Source organism: Thalassophryne amazonica, chromosome 9 (genome assembly GCF_902500255.1).
Source record: "Thalassophryne amazonica chromosome 9, fThaAma1.1, whole genome shotgun sequence".
In the NCBI taxonomy this organism is placed as follows: domain Eukaryota; kingdom Metazoa; phylum Chordata; class Actinopteri; order Batrachoidiformes; family Batrachoididae; genus Thalassophryne; species Thalassophryne amazonica.
The window spans coordinates 75497523-75517513 of record NC_047111.1 but is presented as its reverse complement, the minus strand read 5'-3'; the positions used below and the strand labels follow the sequence as shown (position 1 = coordinate 75517513).

At 39.1% G+C, this 19991-nt stretch overlaps 2 protein-coding genes across 5 annotated transcripts in view; both read right to left on the bottom strand.

Annotated features, from left to right (window-relative positions):
- The window catches only part of LOC117517417 (dixin-like), a 45848-nt gene extending 33657 nt beyond the window's left edge, over nucleotides 1-12191 (bottom strand). For 3 of the 4 annotated variants that reach the window (XM_034178421.1, XM_034178424.1, XM_034178425.1), the window contains exons 1-5: nucleotides 12022-12191; nucleotides 8867-8996; nucleotides 7374-7499; nucleotides 6885-7107; nucleotides 6541-6642 (exon numbers count right to left, since the gene is read on the bottom strand). In XM_034178421.1, coding sequence (XP_034034312.1) covers nucleotides 6541-6642; nucleotides 6885-7107; nucleotides 7374-7499; nucleotides 8867-8996; nucleotides 12022-12084 — 644 coding nt within the window. In that variant the 5' untranslated portion in view covers nucleotides 12085-12191. The remainder of the gene's footprint in view (nucleotides 1-6540; nucleotides 6643-6884; nucleotides 7108-7373; nucleotides 7500-8866; nucleotides 8997-12021) is intronic. The other variant, XM_034178422.1, reaches the window with a different exon arrangement.
- Nucleotides 12192-13592: 1401 nt separating this feature from the next.
- Nucleotides 13593-19991, bottom strand: part of LOC117517415 (cilia- and flagella-associated protein 54-like) — a 133783-nt gene continuing 127384 nt past the window's right edge. The window contains exons 54-56 of the mRNA XM_034178419.1: nucleotides 17940-18086; nucleotides 17744-17861; nucleotides 13593-13868 (exon numbers count right to left, since the gene is read on the bottom strand). Of these exons, the coding sequence (XP_034034310.1) occupies nucleotides 13822-13868; nucleotides 17744-17861; nucleotides 17940-18086 (312 nt within the window). The 3' untranslated portion in view covers nucleotides 13593-13821. The remainder of the gene's footprint in view (nucleotides 13869-17743; nucleotides 17862-17939; nucleotides 18087-19991) is intronic.

The window sequence follows — 19991 nt, the reverse complement described above, 5'->3', positions numbered from 1 at the left end:
GACATATGCTCTTTAGGGTTTTAGTGGGGAAAAATTAAGATAAAGCGAAATAAAACAAATGAAACCCATGAAGCAGCAGCTCGAAGTACTCCTCCATTGGTTCAAGATTCAAAGCAAAGCTCGGTTGATTATATGGAAGAAATGAAACATTGCGGTAAAACAAAGTTTTTTAGCAACTAATCGATGACTAAATTAGTTGACAACTATTTTAATAATCGATTTTAATCGATTAACTCGATTAGTTGTTTCAGCTCTATTAATTAGAAAACTGGAAAGATATGGCATCAGAGGTATTGTATCAGACTGGGTTAGAAGCTATTTACAACAGAGACAGCAGTTTGTTAAGATGGGTGATGTCAGTTCTGAATGTTTGGACACTGTTTGTGGGGTACCACAGGGGTCAGTGTTGGGGCTGAAACTATTTATATTGTATATTAATGATATTTGTAAGGTGTCACAGATAAACTGGTGTTGTTTACTGATGACACAAATATTTTCTGTTCTGGGGAGAATTTAAAAGAAATGGTAGAGGAAATCACTGAAGAAATGAACAAATGAAAAATATGGTTTGACCGAAACAAATTGTCAATGAACTTACAACCCCAATTCCAATGAAGTTGGGACGTTGTGTAAAATGTAAATAAACAGAATACAATGATTTGCAAATCCTCTTCAACCTATATTCAGTTGAATACACCACAAAGACAAAATATTTAATGTTCAAACTGATAAACTTTATTGTTTTTGTGCAAATATTAGCTCATTTTGAAAAGGATGCCTGCAACACATTTCAAAAAAGCTGGGACAGTGGTATGTTTACCACTGTGTTAAATCACCTTTCCTTCTAACAACACTCAATAAGTGTTTGTGAACTGTGTACACTAATTGTTGAAGCTTTGTATGTGGTATTCCCATTCTTGCTTGATGTACGACTTCAGTTGTTCAACAGTCCAGGGTCTCCGTTGTCATATTTTGCTCTTCATAATGCACCACACATTTTCAACTGGGAACAGGTCTGGACTGTAGGCAGGCCAGTCTAGTACCCGCACTCTTTTACTACGAAGTCACGCTGTGGTAACACGTGCAGAATATGGCTTGGCATTGTCTTGCTGAAATAAGCAGGGACGTCCCTGAAAAAGACGTTGGATGGCAGCATGTGTTGCTTCAAAACCTGGATGTACCTTTCAGCACTGATGCTGCCATCACAGATTTGTAAGCTGCCCATGCCATGGGCACTAACACACCCCCATACCATCACTGATGCTGGCTTTTGAACTTTGCGCTGGTAACAATCTGGATGGTCTTTTTCCTCTTTTGTCCGGAGGACACGACGTCCATGATTTCCACAAACAATTTGAAATGTGGACTCATCAGACCACAGCACACTTTTCCACTTTGCATCTGTCCATTTCAAATGAGCTCGGGCCCAGAGACAGCGGCAGCAATTCTGGATGTTGTTGATGTATGGCTTTTTGCACTTGTAGATGTAGCGACGAACTGTGTTAACTGACAATGGTTTTCTGTAGTGTTTCTGAGCCCATGCAGTGTGATCCTTTACACAATGATGTTGGTTTTTAATGCAGTGCCGCCTGAGGGATCAAAGGTCACGGGCATTCAATGTTGGTTTTCGCCCTTGCCGCTTACATGTAGAAAGTTCTCCAGATTCTCTGAATCTTTTGATTATAATATGGACTGTAGATGGTGAAATCCCTAAATTCCTTGCAACTGAACGTTGAGAAACATTGTTCTTTAACTGTTGGACTGTTTTTTTCACACAGTTGTTCACAAAGTGGTGATCCTCACCCCATCTTTGCTTGTGAATGGCTGAGCCTTTTGGGGATGCTCCTTTTATACCCAATCATGACACTCACCTGTTTCCAATTAGGTGTTCTTTTGTTGCCCCGTCCCAACTCTTTTGAAATGTGTTGCAGGCATCCATTTTAAAATGAGCAAATATTTGCACAAAAACAACAAAGTTTATCAGTTTGAACATTAAATATCTTGTCTTTGTGGTGTATTCAATTGAATATAGGTTGAAGAGGATTTGCAAATCATTGTATTCTGTTTTTATTTACATTCCTGCCTGCCAGACCTGTTGCCCATTGAAAATGTGTGGCGCATTATGAAGCGCAAAATAGGACAACAGAGACCCCAGACTGTTGAACAACTGAAGTCGTACATCAAGCAAGAATGGGAAAGAATTCCTTCTGCAAAGCTTCAACAATTAGTGTCCTCAGTTCCCAAACGCTTATTGAGTGTTGTTAGAAGAAAACGTGATGTAACACTGTGGAACACACCACTGTCCCAGCTTTTTTGAAATGTGTTGCAGGCATCCATTTCAAAATGAGCAAATATTTGCACAAAAACAAAGTTTATCAGTTTGAACACTAAATATCTTGTCTTCGGGTGTATTCAATTGAATATAGGTTGAAGAGGATTTGCAAATCATTGTATTCTGTTTTTGTTTTACATTTTACACAACATGCAAACTTCATTGGAATTGGGGTTGTAGTATTACTGTTGCTATTATTATTATCATGATTGTCGGATTGATATATAAATCATTATACAGGGAGAAGGGGTGGGATTAGATAAGTTTCGACTTCTCACTCCTTTTTGAACTAACTTTAATTTTTGTTGTCTGTTGTTTTATTTTTTCTTTTGTTATGTTCAAAATAAAGCTTTCTTCTTCTTCTATACATACTCTCTCTATACATTGTATAAACTGTATATAGAAGCCTTATAAGTGAGGAATCTAAGTGGAAAAGGCACACAAAAAACTACATTTCTTCAAATTTTAAGAAATGTAGTTTAGAGAAAGAACATTTATGTTCTTTCTCTAAAAGATTCACTGCCACTTACAGACTGCAGACATATGCATATAGTCACACATTTACATTATAATGAACCACAACACAATATCTAGCCTTACCATTTAATTTGCTTCCCACCCATAACAGGACACGAGCAGCGTAAACAAAAACGTCCAAGGAGATAATGTTCTTTCCTGTACGTGGGTTTGAGGCTTAAAGTCTCACACAAACTCATGACAGTCTGTGATTCTTCTCACCAACTCACCCCACCCCTCACCATCCAGAATAGCAACAAAATCCACAGACCTTGAGCAGCAGCTCAACATTTATAATAAACAGTGCTGTGGTTTGTGTAAATTAAAAAAAAGGAATTTTAACTTGCTGTTGATTTGAGTTTGGTATTTTTATTTAATCTATCCTATTGTAGAGACTTGTTTTCCTGTTTTTAAAAGACATAAGCTTAGATATTTTAACATAAAGAACAATGAATACCTCTTTTCAAATTTGATGTCATTAAAAAAAGAATAAAAACTCAAGGGGGCACAAACATTTCCCCAGCACTCTACATGCCATTACTGGCATGTAGTTGGTAGTTTGAGGTCATTAAAACTATGACAAATTAACACTCAAAACAATGCATCACAGTAAAAATACTAAATGTGCATACTAATCTTGGAATCTCAACACACATAGTCATCATCATAACACAGTACAACATATTAAACTAAACATGTGACTGCAGAAGATAAAGAGTAATTATTTGTCTTCTCTACCAACTCCCTGTGTCTTCTGCTGCCCATGAGCACACATATAACAGTGACATTTGGAGTACTAAAAAACAAAACAAAAAACAAAAGTTATGTGCTGCCAGGATGTGAAATGCACACGCAAACAAAGCACACAATGTAGCCTACTGTTTCCCAAGTGTGCAGACAGGAGAATGGAGAACTGTGTAAAATTAACTGGAATGGGGGCAAACATTTGTCAGAAGACTGAACCTAAACTAACTGCATAAATCACAATGGGATTTATTCCACAAACACTGTTATTGAAACTGAAAATGAAAGCTTTTTTCATAGACAGACAGACAGATACAGATAGAGAGAGAATAACTATGCAATCATAAAATAATTGTGCAAAATGTATGAGATCTAAAATACATTATTTAAAAAATACATTTAACACTAAAGTCATTACTTAAAAATACAGTGCAAAGCACTAAATTCGAGTGAAGTCTAAGAGCATGTGGTGGTACCGAGCATCACTGCATCCACGCTATGGAAATGCCCCAGGTCCTAAAGCAACAAGATGGTTCTCAAAATGTAGCTTCATAATATTACTGCTCACTGATTTCAGCAAGGGCAATTAAGGTGATAAGGGCAATTTGGGCGACGCACTGCCAAATAGGAAAAGGAAGGTTTGTTTTTTTCCCTGTCTGACAGTCTGAGCCTACCACTGTTAACAGTTCTTATGAGTGCTCCAGACCATTTGATCTGCCTCTGAATGTCACTGTCCAGTCAGGTCCCACCCAGTCTCATAGGATTACAGTCAGAATGAAAAATCGAACAACCAGTCTCTCGCAGACTCGAATATAAAATGGGTTTTTAATTAATCTCAATGGGTTCCGGATGTGCACTGCAGTGTACATGTTTACATCATATGCAGCGGGCGATGATGTCCAAATGGTCTGAAGATTGTTGTTCGTTTTTACAAATCTGTACAAATGGCCTGAAGATGGCTGTTCATTTTTACAAATATGCTGAAGATTGTTCATTTTTACAAATCTATATAAATATTCTGACAATGGTTGCTCATTTTTACAAATATATACAAATTGGTTGTTCAATTTTACAATCTGTATCTGTGGCCTAAAGATGGTTGTTCATTTTTACAAGTCTATACAAATTGCCTGAAGATGGATGTTTATTTTTATTTTTCTAAGTCTATAGAAATGGCCTGAAGATGACTGTTCAGCTCTTGCTGATCCTGAAATCCGAACAAATATCAAGATGCTGTATTTTCAGCTGCTTCTGTATTTCATTTGTTTATGGAAATGCAGACTGCCAGTGCAATGTTGAGGAATGCCACTGATGATCCTTTCACTTTTCATAGGTTTCAGAGTGTGAATGTTCACTTCATGCATGTTACTTGCACTGAACACGTACTTATTTTGTATGTGATAATTTATGTAGCTTTTGCAAGCCACTAATTTCAGTCAATAAATATTTCTGTTTTCAGTTGTTAAAGTTGCCCTTAGTTTTTTTCATGACATTGGGACTGCCGCAGGTAATGGGGGGTCTGGGGGAAATACTACATGCAATCTGGTGAAATTAATATGATAAATGAGAGCTATTTCTCAGTCCCATTTTCTTGCTCATTTTCCCATATTGGCAAGATGGCAGAACTATAATACACAGTCTGTCACATGGATTAGAATATGGTGTTATTACTATTTCATAAAACTCACATTGCATTGGTCTGTTACTATTGTATCTCTACATTTATCTAAACATTTGACTTCAGCAATTTGTGCTTCTATAACAACTGATAGTGTCTAAAACATGAACAAAAATAAAAATCGGTAGAAGTAAAGCTGCACTTACTGTTCATTAAGTTAACAATATCACTTTTATTTCTCAGGAACACTGATTTGGAAACACAACAACACAGATTTTTCCATCCACTGATGACATCAGCATTTCTGGAATATTGACAAATCATGTGTCATGCAAAACAACGCACAAGCGTTTTTCACATCAATATTTGACTTTTAGAGCATGTTAAATGTTTATATTTTCCTCTAGTTGGATATTCCATGCCCATGTAAGAGAAGAAACCATAAAATGCAGATTTAGAGCTCGCATGGAGACAATCTTAAAGAAATTCATTCCAAAGATAGATTTTGAAACATGATATTAAAATCAAAGTCTTACCGGGAGTGTTAGCTTTTCTGTATAAACACTCACTCATCCATCTCTAACCACTTATCCGAGGACAACAGCTCCAGCAGGGGACCCCAGACTTCCCTTTCCCGGGCCACATTAACCACTGCTGACTGGGGGGATCCCAAGGCGCTCCCAGACCAGTGTGGAGATATAATCTCTCCACCTAGTCCTGGGCCTTCCCCAGGGTCTCCTCCCAGATCAATGTGCCTGGAACACCTCCCTAGGGAGGCACCCAGGGGCCATCCTTAACAGCTCCTTTCAATGCGAAGGAGCAGCAGCTCCACTCCGAGCTCCCCACAGATGACCGAGCTTCTCACCCTATCTCTAAGACCCAGGTCTAGGTGGAGAGATTAAATCTCCACATTGGCCTGGGAACGCCTCGGGATTCCCCAGTCAGAGGTGGTTTTGTGGCCTAGAAAGCAAAGTTTGGGGTCCCCTGCTGGAGCTGTTGCCCCCACAACCTGATACCAGAAGCGCGGTTGAAGATGTACGTGTGTAATTTTATTTTATTTTTTAAGAACACTGACTAATAATGTAGGGAAACACAAGGATGGATCCCACAACTTTTGAATTTTAAATGTTGTGGCATCCATCCTGCTGCTGTTAAATTTTGCTGCTTTTAAACTTTAACAGTACTTCTCAGGGAGACCAGAAAAAAAGTGATAAAATCTCAAATCAAGATTCAGTCAGTGACAAACTTTTAAACTCCAAGTACAAAATGTTACAAGTCAATCACTTATTATTTTATGGAAATAACAAATTGCAAAATAAAAGCAAATTACCTGCTGGGTAGAGGACTGTCCTGCTCGTCCGTAGCTCCTTTTTCATACTGCTGAACAAGTGCACGCACACAGACACCTTTTTCCACATCTGACCCCCAGCCACTGCAAATGACAAACAAAGCAGAGTTTATTTATTTTTTATGACTAACACGTGAAACATACTGTAGCTGAGATAAAACAAGCATACAAACCCCAGTCATTGTCACCATGACATTTTGTCCAACATATCCATGCAAAGGACTATTTCATCTTCCAGAAAAGACAACCATGGATTTGAGGGGAACATTTAGTTTGATGTGTGTGATTACACTTACAGTCTATAATTATATTTGTATTTGGCGCACCTGTTGAAATGTGAAAAGCGTGCAGGTTGTGAGGCATCAAGACGTGCTGATGCCAATGCAGCAGCAGCCCCTTGTGCTAAAGCAACAGTAGAAAGGGGGTTGTGGCCTTTTGTCAAACTCCTCCCATTTGCAAAGGCAGTCCTGTGATTGGCGGAGGGTTTGAAGTGTGCAGCCAGCGCAAGTATCACCCTCATGACAGATTTCAGATTTCCATCTGCAATGTCTGCAGAGAAAACAAATCATTACCACATATCTGGTGCAGTGTACTGTTACTTTTCCTACAGACAAGGCTACATTTTTCTTTTGACTGCCGAGACTCCACTGCGAAACTAATTTGTCCAGCCCAGCTCAGGGACTACTGTTCAAATCCCCACAGAAATGCAGATCTGTTACATCAAGTAATTTTTACACACTTAAAATACTGGTCTTACATGTGAAATACAACAGAATAACACCGACTTTAACAGAATAACACAGACTTTAATGTACCTCTTGCAGAGATGTGTGACATGCGTATGTGTCTGGAGGAAATAAACCGCAAGACTTGTTCCACATTATTCCTGCTTTCCTCTTTGTTTTGTGGAGCCATATTCACTCCTTCCAGCACTTCTCCAGCTGCAAATATTAATGAGGTTTCAAGGAAGACAAAACTGTTTAAGAATTTGGTCCAGTAACAGCAAAGCACACATAGTACTATGATTAATTTACAAGGGAAGCAATATCATATTTAAAAATTCTAAACAGTATTATGAAACAAGCTCAGTGCATGTACGTATGTGCATTGTGTGACCTCAATCCAAATTCAGACCATACTGTATTGGTAAATAATCAGCTGACTTCCAATTTCAAAATTATCAAGATTTATTTGTGAGCTATTGGCAAAATATGCACACTCTTATTCTTATTTTTCTCTCAGCTGCTCCCGTTAGGGGTCGCCACAGCAGAGCAATCGTTTCCATCCCTGTCCTCTGTATCTTCCTCTGTCACACTCTGTCAGGACAAGTCCTTTTCTCCTTCCTTAATATTCAACTTCTTGTACAGCTCGCAATATGCCTTTTCCTTAGCTTATGATCTTATTATCTTACAAAAATAATTAAAATGATAAATTATTTTGTGGCAGTGCCACATCAATGTCACAATTTAAAGGGTTCTTCACTTCATGACAAACAATATTTCCACTTTGTTTCATCTTAAAGTCAGCTCACAATGTTCCCTGATAATAGACTAACAGACAAACAAAGGTAAAACTTTAAAACACAGTGAGAGCTTAAATGTAAATATCCATTACTCTTCAGTCAAGAACCAGTGTTAAAGGAAATGGTGAAAGTCCACACATGATTTGGTGACTGAGCCGCAGAATTTGATGTGGCATAAGAATAAAGCTGCTGACCTTTGAAAAATAAATAGGGAAAATTCATTTAAAAACATATATTTAAGATATACAGATAAATACCATACTGTTCAAGCATCGATACGTTAAGAAGTGGACTCATGCATTTTCAATTTGACTAAGTTTCATTAATAACCTTTATCAAAAATATCATGTTACTTATCTTTGGGGAGGTACATTTTTTTTATTGACTGATTTTAATCTTTGTAAAGCACTCTGAGTTGGGCTTGGAAGCGGCTCCCCAATGTGAGTATTACACCATTCATACAGTATGTTCTTAAAAACAGAACTTAGTTTGTCAGTACATATGTGTCAAAGCTATAATACTTCATAGAAAACTGAATACTATAAATTGTTTGTATAACAGTCTGTGTAATGCGAGGAAAGAACTCTATTCCTCCAGTCACTTGTTGGGTCTCATTTCCCTCACAGACTCAAGAACTGTTTTGGGCTATGCCAATATTACAATAAGAATTTAGGCATATTATAGTACTGGTGTGCGTTAGGAAAGAATTAGTACAACACAATATCACTAAAAGTGACAAAAACATACTTAGTAAATATGTGTGTGTGTGTGTGTGTGTGTATTTACCAACTATCTCTATGAGTTGTGCAAGCACCACTCCATCCTGTAAATCATGCCTGAGGTCAGTGATGGGCTTCAGCCCCGCTTTCCTCTTCAGCTGAGAGTTCACCCAGGAAACATACGCTGCCAACTGCTGCTGTAAGACAATGATTAAAACCATACACACATTGTACAGTTGTGGGGTCAACCAAGGATGAGACCACTGGAGAATAAATTAATCCCTTTGTTCATTATGATGCCATAAGGATGGGGTGTGGGGTCTGAGCCCATTGTTCCACTGCTTATTTCACTTTACATGTAATGTAAAATTCATCCACTATAATTTCTTGCATTATATCTCAGTGTTTCACATGATTCAATCATTCTATTCCAGTGTTGTGGCAAAAGCTGATTTGCTAGCAATAACTAAACAATCTGACTACTGGTGACATCATTATCATTTGTATCAGTTCCACAAACTGCCTCAGAATTTTTCACTGTAAAATATAGTCTTTCAACATGTCATGTGAATTATTACTTTCACAAACACACCTATTTGTTTGTGTCTGACTAATGGAAATTTGTCTGAAAAAGTGGTAGAACAATTTTGACATTTTGTGGACAGATGAGCATTCGTCATAAAGAGTTTATTATACATTGGCTCTGGCAGATGTTCCTCATTTTTCACTTTCTTTCTTTTTTGTTTAAGATCTCCTTCTTTAATTCTTTGCCCACTGTGAAACAACTAGCCTACACACAGGTACTGTGACTGCTGTATGGAGTTGGGGATGGGCAGGGTCTTCGGTTATTGTGCTCATCCAGCCCCTCTTTTCTAATGCTACCCTCAAAAAAGATGGTCTGAATCCACTCATGTTTACCATTTGTGAAGTGGAGATAGAGTCATTAAATTTGATATTATTTCACTGGGTGTGCTGAGGAAACCTGTAACGTCTGCTAAAAGCACAACCTGTCTGTTTGACCCTATACTAACAAAACTCTTTCAGGACCTGTGGCCCACTCATGGGCCTATGTTGGAAATTATTAATCTGTCACTAACCTCTGGATCTGTTCCTAAATGTTTCAAATCTGCAGTGATTAAGCCATTACTTAAGAAATGCAATCTTGACATTATCATATTGAAAAATTATAGGCTGATATCAAATCTATCATTTTGTTTGCAAATTCTGGAAAATGTGGTTTTGCAGCAGCTCATGGATGACCTTGCTGAGAATAATCTGTTTGAGGCACTGCAGTCTGCATTTAAAACACATCATTCTACAGAGACAGCGCTCACTAAAGTGGTATATGATCTTCTGCTTGCAATGGATTCAGACAGCACTACGGTCCTGGTGCCATTAGATCTTAGTGCAGCGTTTGATACGTTGGATCATCATATTCTACTTGATAGGCTGGAGAATCATTCTGGGATTACTGGGAATGTCCTTGCATGGTTGACATCATACGTAACCAGTTCCTCTCATTGCGTCTTGTACAACAACACTACCTCTAACCTTGGTGACATAAACTGTGGAGTTCCACAGGGGTTCATCTTAGGGCCCCTTCTTTTCTCCCTTTATCTAGCACCCCTTGGGCACATACTGTGGCATTTTGGGATTACCTTCCATTGCTATGCTGATGACACTTGGACATGTGATAACTGCTAGTAATCTTACAAATAAAATCCTTTGAGGATTGCCTTGCAAACCACAGGGCGTGGGACTGACCAAGAGATGCCATGCCTGAAGCTGATGCAGCACACTGCAGTCTGTGTTTGGAATAAAGTTTGCTGCAATGACAGGCCCACTGATGGCATGATGAATGAATGCTGGCTCTGCACCCCAGGGTGCTGGATGACCCCATGCCTGCGGTGTAAATGCTTGCATGGTCATCTCAATAATTGCACCTTGTTTTTGATGTTATTTTGATTTCCTGTTTTCTGTTTCTTCAGCTTTGTAAAACTCTGGTTTTACTCCTTCCACAAGGCGTGCTCACAGGCGAATGACGTCACCGACAGGCGTGGAAAAACTCACGCATGCACACAAGGGTTCAAGCTTGTCTGACGTAAAAACATATGAATCAAATCCATATAGTTTTAAAAAGAAATAAAAAGGTCCGTTACTTTATTGACAGACCTCGTACTTTTTTTTTTTTTTTACTCTTGAGCCAACATTTTTTGTTGGCTCATGCTGGGATGATATAATCGCCTTGTTGGGTGGTTACAAAGAAAACCTCCACCCTCTTGGCCCTTTCTGGAATCACGTTGACAGTTATAGTTGCAAAATTGCACAAGTGATTAACTAAACAATCATATTTTGTGATTTTTGTAACCTTACTACAGCAATTGTTGTCTGTTTTTTTAATAAGCATGTGTGCCCTGTCTTGTTTGTAACTGTTATTTTTTTAAATAGTGTACTATTTAGGTTCTTTTTTTTTATTTCACCTCACAAATTCATATGTTCTCTTTACATTGTTAAAAACCATTTTTTGTACCCATGTTGATTATGTACTGTATCTGTTTTTTTTTTTTTTTATAAGGACCACAATAGAAATAAGCGCTTGCGCTTTTTGTGTAATCCTTTTATTTTAATGTTACTTGTATACAATATTTGTTATTGTTATACAAGGTACATTTTAATAACAAAATCAATCAAACTGTTACAATAAACAAAAGTTGTATTATTATTTGGACATTTTATCAGTCTTTTCACAATGGCTGTAAGTACTGCAGAAAACAAAGCATTTGGGCAATTCTAATAACTGTAGAATCATTAAGGTCGGAGTAGTGCGGAGCATCAATTGTAGTTAATCACGTGACGAGCGCGTTGTCAGGGATACGTTACAAAGAGCGCAGCCCCTTATGTTTTTAGCAGACAACAGACAAAACATTCCTTTTATCTATCCATTTAATATTTATTTTTGGTTGTGTGGCTGCTTTTTAACTGTTCTGTGAACCCGGGGCTATTATCGTTTGCTGGCAAATACAACGCTGTGCAAACACATGCAGCAGTGTTCTTTAGCATAGCAGCATAACAATAATGTTAACAACACGACAGCCTGAATACACTGCTCATGTGAGCTATTTTAGTTGAGTTGCAGCACTTTGGTAGCTTAGTTATTCGACCTCGAAATAAGTGTGCCTAGCAAAGTTACAATCACTAGCTAACGTTAGTAACATAAGGTACCTCATTAAAGCCCCCATGTAGAACATCATCCAGAAAAGTGCCTCTAGAGAGAGAAGCAATCATCTTTTAACAATAACAAAACAAAAAAAAAAAGTTAGTGACGTTAACTAACTGCCCGACACAAAGGGCAGACCCCCCTATTACTGCTGGTTTTGTTTCCCCACCGACAAATACAAGACAGCTGCAGAAAGAAAAAGGCTCCCGTTACTCAATCAAGACCGGCGTCAAGCTGCACACCACTATAACACACTAAACATCCGTTTACAACTTTCAAAATAAAACGTCAGGCATTGTGCATAATAAAACCGTTTATTTGTAGATAGGTTGGTAAACCAGACCCATTCACTTTTCAAATATGCTGGTTTCTGTAGCTGTCCAATATGACACAACAACTTAGCGCAGCAGATAACTGAAACAATGGTGACAGAAGCACCGAATTCAGCACAAATACTCCTTAGACATTACTCTGTTGAAAAAATGATTAGCCACTTGAATAGGCAGCCAGGTGGGTGACAACTATATAACCTAAATTCTTGGTTGAGCTAACAGGATTAATAAATGGAATAGTTTTCATTGTGTTGAATGCTTGGTCTGCAAAGGTCAAACAATGTTGATGTCATTGGATTCTATGACATGTGACATGTCACCACCCCCCCTTCATGGAGCAGGAGCTGAATGTGGTTTCTTCTGAATGCTCTGTTCAGCAATAAGTGACTCGATTAGCTAGATAAATTTCTACCAGTAGCTTGTTTCCCCCAGCATGATCCAACACCCAAATGCCTCTTTGCTAAGTACCCCAGCAACTGGAAAAGGCCATGGTGACACACACATATCATTTGGCTGCAAAGGATAGGCCGCTATTTTCGAGAGGTGGAGTTGGAATAGCTGATTGCCTGGGTGGTTGCCATCGAGGACCCACAGCAGTTTCATTTTGTGGTGGATGGGGCAACACATGGCACCAGTACATGTTCCCTCCAAGGCCTGACCTGGCCTTTAGCCTAGTGATGGCAACATGGAAAAAATGCCTTTTTCGAATGCTTATCTGCTGCTGATACCAAGAAATGTGTGTCTTAAAATATCATGTATCAATGGCACAGATCTCGACAATCTCCAGAAGTGATTTCAGTAAAGAGGTAGCAACATGGCCAAAATATAATTGCTAGACTTCAATTACTTGTTTTTTCATCCAACCCTGCATACATGATTACAAAATGAAAGCTTACAAAGATCTCAAGGATCAAATTATGATAGAAAATATTTGCTTTAAGCTGATGACGACCATTTGTTTGTCTAGGTACGTGTAGACTAACTAGGATGGAAGAACATTAATATATTGGACAAGGACTGTTATTCACTCATCACTCATCTTCAACCGCTTTTACATAATTTTTCATCACCTGTTTTGTAGTAGACATATCGTTCTTTTGTAGGTCAGTGGATTGATTCTTACAACATACTGTTAACAATATACATTAGCATATAGATGAACAAATGTGACAAACCAGTAACAGTGCTGTTTATTTTCTTCGATTGACAGCCAAATTGCAACATAGCACATTGTGAGATTAAAAGATAAGATAAATACATACATCCATGTATACAGTGTCAGGACTTTAGTTTCTTTTTTCAGACAAGTTAGTTTTTCACCCCACTGCATGAATCATCGAGGACTGTGAGAAACCCCTTGCTGAGAGAAACATCTTGTGGCCTTCAAGCCCTGGAGTAGGTCCAAGCCAGGAAGTTTTGAGGATGCCTGTAACCTGTGAACTTTGGGGACTGGAGGAAGACAAGAAGTGCATGCTAATTCGACACTGGTTTCTCCATGTTAATGGATGCCTGAATTTTGTCTGAAAAAGACAGAGTTATATGAATTTTGGGGTTAGGTCTGCATATATAATGTACTTATAATTATTAACTGAAACAAGTGCTTTTCAGGAAAAAGTGCAATGAACATTGATGTACTAAATGGGCTGCATTCTCTGTTATTTAGTGAGCAACTTACAAAATGATACCCCCTGCTCTGCTGTACCTCTTACTTGTATGAACAGTAGTAAATTGTGGTGGTAGAAAATCTTCAGTGATTAAATTCTTGAATTTAATCACTAACAAGCTGAACAAGAATTTAAGCACTAACAAGCTGTTCATCTTGTGTACGAGGGCTGTCCATAAAGTATAGGTCCTTTTTATTTTTTTCAAAAACTATATGGATTTCATTCTTATGTTTTTACGTCAGACATGCATGAACCCTCGTGCGCATGTGTGAGTTTTTCCACGCCTGTCGGTGACGTCATTCGCCTGTGAGCACTCCTTGTGGGAGGAGTCGTCCAGCCCCTCGTCGGAATTCCTTTGTCTGAGAAGTTGCTGAGAGACTGGCGCTTTGTTTGATCAAAATTTTTTCTAAACCTGTGAGACACATCGAAGTGGACATGGTTCGAAAAATTAAGCTGGTTTTCAGTGAAAATTTTAACGGCTGATGAGAGATTTTGAGGTGACACTGTCGCTTTAAGGACTTCCCACGGTGCGAGACGTCGTGCAGCACTCTCAGGCGGCGTCATCAGCCTGTTTCAAGCTGAAAACCTCCACATTTCAGGCTCTATTGATCCAGGATGTCGTGAGAGAACAGAGAAGTTTCAGAAGAAGTCGGTTTCAGCATTTTATCCGGATATTCCACTGTTAAAGGAGATTTTTTTAATGAAAGACGTGCGGACGGGTCCGCGCGTCGGGACGCAGCCGGCGCGGAGCGGCGGCACAGGAAAAACACCTCCGTGTTGATAACCATTTGTAAAATCCAGGCGGCTTTTGATGGCTTTCAGTGGAGTGAGTATATGAGAAATTGTTTAACAGCTGGACATGTTCCAACTTGTCCTTAAGGCTTCCAACAGAGGTGTTTTTCCTGTGGCGGAGCGTCGCGGCGGCTGCGAGCCGACGCGCGGACCCGTCCGCACGTCTTTCATTAAAAAAATCTCCTTTAACAGTGGAATATCTGGATAAAATGCTGAAACCGACTTCTTCTGAAACTTCTCTGTTCTCTCACGACGTCCTGGATCAATAGAGCCTGAAATGTGGAGGTTTTCAGCTTGAAACAGGCTGATGACGGCGCCTGAGAGCGCTGTGCGACGTCTCGCACTGTGGGAAGTCCTTAAAGCGACAGTGTCACCTCAAAATCTCTCATCAGCCGTTAAAATTTTCACTGAAAACCAGCTTAATTTTTCGAACCATGTCCACTTCGATGTGTCTCACAGGTTTAGAAAAAATTTTGATCAAACAAAGCGCCAGTCTCTCAGCAACTTCTCAGACAAAGGAATTCCGACGAGGGGCTGGACGACTCCTCCCACAAGGAGTGCTCACAGGCGAATGACGTCACCGACAGGCGTGGAAAAACTCACGCATGCGCACGAGGGTTCAAGCATGTCTGACGTAAAAACATATGAATGAAATCCATATAGTTTTTGAAAAAAATAAAAAGGACCTATACTTTATGGACAGACCTCGTATATGGGGAAAATAAGTATTTGGCCCCCTGTCAGTTTTGCAGGTTTTCCCACCTACAAAGAATGGAGAGGTCTGTAATTTTTTATCATAGGTACACTTCAACTGTGACAGACAGAATAATAAAAAAAAAAATCCAGAAAATAACATTGTATGATATTTAAATAATTAACTTGCATTTTATTGCATAAAATAAGTATTTGACCCCCTACCAACCAGCAAGAATTCTGGCTCTCACAGACCTGTTAATTTTTCTTTAATAAGCCCTCTTATTCTGCACTCTTTACCTGTATTAACTGCACCTGTTTGAACTTGTTACCTGTATAAAAGACACCTGTTCACACACTCAATCAATCACACTCCAACGTGTCCACCATAGCCAAGACCAAAGAGCTGTCTAAGGACACCAGGGACAAAACTGTAGACCTGCACAAGGCTGGGATGGACTACAGGACAACAGGCAATCAGCTTGGTAGAAGACAACAACTGTTATGATTATTTCTTAGAAAGTGGAAGAAACACAAGATGACTTTCAATCTCCCTCGGTCTGGGATTCCATGCAAGATCTCACTTTGTGGGGTAAGGATGATTCTGAGAAAGCTCAGAACTACACAGGAGGACCTGGTCAATGACCTGAAGAGAGCTGCGACCAGTCACAAAGATTACATTAGTAACACATGATGCTGTCATAGTTTAAAATCCTGCAGGGCAGCAAGGAACCCCCTGCTCAAGCCAGCATATGACCAGGCCCATTTGAATTTCACCAGTGACCATCTGGATGATCCACAGGAGGCATGGGAGAAGGTCATGTGGTCAGATGAGACCAGAATAGAGCTTTTTGGAATCGACGCCGCTTACCATGTTTAGAGGATGAGAACAACCCAAAGAAAACCATCCCAATCGTGAAGCATGGGGGTGGAAACATCATACTCTGGGGGTGCTCTTCTGCAAAGGGGACAGGACGACTACACTGTATTGAAGGGAGGATGGATGGGGTCATGTATTGCGAGATTTTGGCAAACAACCTCCTTCCCTCAGTAAGAGCACTGAAGATGGGTCATGGCTGGGTCTTCCAGCATGACAATGACCCCAAACACACAGCCAGGGAAACTAAGGAGGGGCTCTGTAAGAAGCATTTCAAGGTCCTGGAGTGGCCTGGTCAGTCTCCAGACCTGAACTCAATAGAAAATCTTTGGAGGGAGCTGAAACTCCAAACCTGAACGATTTGGAGAAGATCTGTATGGAGGAGTGGACCAAAATCCCTGTTGCAGTGTGTGAAAACTTGGTCAAGAACTACAGGAAACATCTGACCTCTGTAATGGCAGACAAATGTTTCTGTACCAATTGTTAAGCTTTGTTTTTCTAGGGGGTCAAATACTTATTTCATGCAATAAAATGCAAACTAATTATTTAAAAATCATACAGTGATTTTCTGGATTTTTTTTTAGATTCTGTCTGTCACAGTTGAAATGTACCTATGATAAAAAATTACAGACCTCTCCATTCTTTGTAGGTGGGAAAACCTGCAAAACTGACAGGGGGTCAAATACTTATTTTCCCCACTGTAATTGAAAATAGTGTTGAAACAGTCCAATTATCTTCCCTTGAAGACGTCACATTAGAATAATTATCCTTGGTGCACATCTTCGCGGTGTATGCTGCCATTGTGTGAAGTCTCACTGAAATCCATAAAGCATCTTAGGAGGAGTTGCACTTACAAAGTAAATATCAGTATGATGCATCAGTTGGATGCACAAGTCCTATTACCTCTTGTTAAAATTGTCAGGCTACAATTATTTTCCTTCATGCACATTTAATATGGTATGCTACAACTGCATTCAGTATCACTGAAATCCACCCAACAGTTTAAGAGCAACTGAGCCATGGAAGTCAATATTATATGAGACAAAAATTAAAAACAAAATTTCAATTAGTTCCCCTTAAAAATGTCAGAACAGAATTATTTTCCTTCATGCACATCTTCATACAGTATGCTATGCTACTACAATATAAAGTGTTACTAACAAGACTCCTAGATGGAAAGAAGGACCAGGTGATTCATATTTTCCACCCACCCAATATTTGTTTGCAGAGAGTGGAATGAAAGAGCACAAACATGTCACATTCTAGCCATTCCCCAATTTCCCCAACGTGAATGGAATCAATTTTGACAACACATGTTAAATGTATTACATTAAATATTAAAAAACAGGGTGGATAGTTTGGTGTTTACCAATGGCCGCAGTTGTCTTAGCCAGTAAATTTCTGTAAGGCAGGTAGATATTCATGGGTTCCGGTACAGGAAAACACATTTTATCTTCCAACATGACGCTCTGTCCAAAAATTTGTAGCTGTAACAAATTATAGAGAGTAAAAGGTTAATGCAAGTAAACATAACATACAAGTTTTCACATTGTGTGCATGTGAACCTGTTTCTGCAGTAGTTTTTGTGTGAATTTCAGAAGTTTGATGCTTGGTGCCCCTCTCAGATCACTCAGCAGCAATGTGGCTTCAGCCAAAGTAACACAGGATCCCGGAGGCATATATCTTCTTCCACATAACAGGCTCACTGCTTCCTACTCAATGGAACAGCAGGGGGAAAATCCCAAAACCAATCATTTGTGTAAAAAAAAAAAATTACATTTTCATGCAATCAAAGGTAAAAGATGATCAGGTAGGCAGCGAATAATAACTAAATCACTGTCACCTGGCTTTATTTTGTATTTAAAAATTGTACAATCCATGATTACCTTTTTTTCATTCGGGCACCCCTACTTGTTTATTAAAAAGGCCCAGTCAAAGAACATGAGATGAAAAGACAAGCTATAAATTATATGGTGTAGCTATAACTATGCATTAAGAGAAATTTTATCAGAATAACAAAAGCAGCGTGATGACATCACTGCAGCGTGAAGGATTCAACAACAACTGTAACGATAAATAATTGGGGGGGGTAGCTGTCCAATGGATAACACGCCTACTACAAAACAGAGTGCACACATCTGATGTTCTCTATCCTTGCTGTAAGTAACAAAGACTTGTACCAAGTTTCACAAAATTCCTCCTAAAAACGTGAGAGGAGTTGATTTCAGAAGGCAGGCACCCACTTGTGAAACTGACAAAGTGTAGATTTGTTATTTAAATCCAATTACATTTTTTCCGCAAATCTGCTTAATCGTGTGAGATTTCAGACCCTAAAATATCGCATGTACGGTGGCAAAATATTAAAACCGTTCACATTTGATGTGTTACTCCATGCCTTGACCGCGTGCGCTGCTCCGAAGATGTCATTAATGGCGCCGCCAGCTGAGAGCGAGAGAAAGTGACGTAGCGACGACGGTGCCGAAATGGATTAATTTAAGGTACCATATGAAAGTATTGATGTGGAATTTCCAGTTTGGCATGAAGATGCTGTTGCTACGGTACCTAAGCTTTGACGAGCCAACCACACCCTAAAGTTGTCTGCGTAACAGTTTAATCGAGCTATTTTATTATGCGGATTAAGATGTAGCCTTCAGTGGTGGACACGGATCCGTGCAAACGCTGGAATTGGATTAGAATGGGAATAACCCCCTTGTGTCTGATAATTTGTGGACGTTAATGCTGGATTACGTTTGCAAATAGCAGTTTTAACTCCTAACGCCTGGCCGGTAAAACTCAATTTGCGACCGTAAAAGCCAGCATTTACGTCTGCAAATCATCAGACACAACAGGGTTATTCCTTAAATCAAGGGCCATAACTCTGGTGACATGGGTCCAACTCGAACAATATGCACATTATCATATTAACCTATAAGAAGGACTTGTACCAAGTTTCACAAAATTCCTCCTAAAAATATGAGAAGAGCTGATTTCAGAATGTTTATATGCTTTTCAGGATGGATGGATGGATGGACAGACAGATGGAAATCGCCATGACATAATCCCCCTTTGGGCAATCAGCCAGCAGGAGATAAAAACTGTAGATAAGAAGTTTCATGTTTTACCTGAAACTTATTTATTATTTATTATTATTTATTTATTTGGCACACAACTCGTCAGTAACAAAAACTGATATACAAGACAATTCCACAGAAACCAAACTATAAATGTAAGGAGCCTACATTTTCAATATGTGATTTTGAAGACACTCATGTGAGTCGTCCTGTCTCAGCAGCAACCATTGAAACAACACACATTTCTGATTGCACTGTGTGAAATGCCCTGCAGTGCACCAGCTTCTTAATTTATTATTTTTTAATAAATTTTAATTATTAGGGGTTGGTTGTCTTATAACTAACAGTCCTACTACAAAACAGTAAGCTCTTGGTTTGATTCTAGGCTAGCGTGACTGCCTCTTTAGAGTGTATGCATCTGACATTCTCAGTCCTTGCTGTAGGTAACAACACAACTCAGAAATTAAGCTTCACGCATTCATACAATGGAATCCTCAGAATGTGATCGAAAAAGTTCATAAGGAGCAATGTCCAACATGCTGTCCA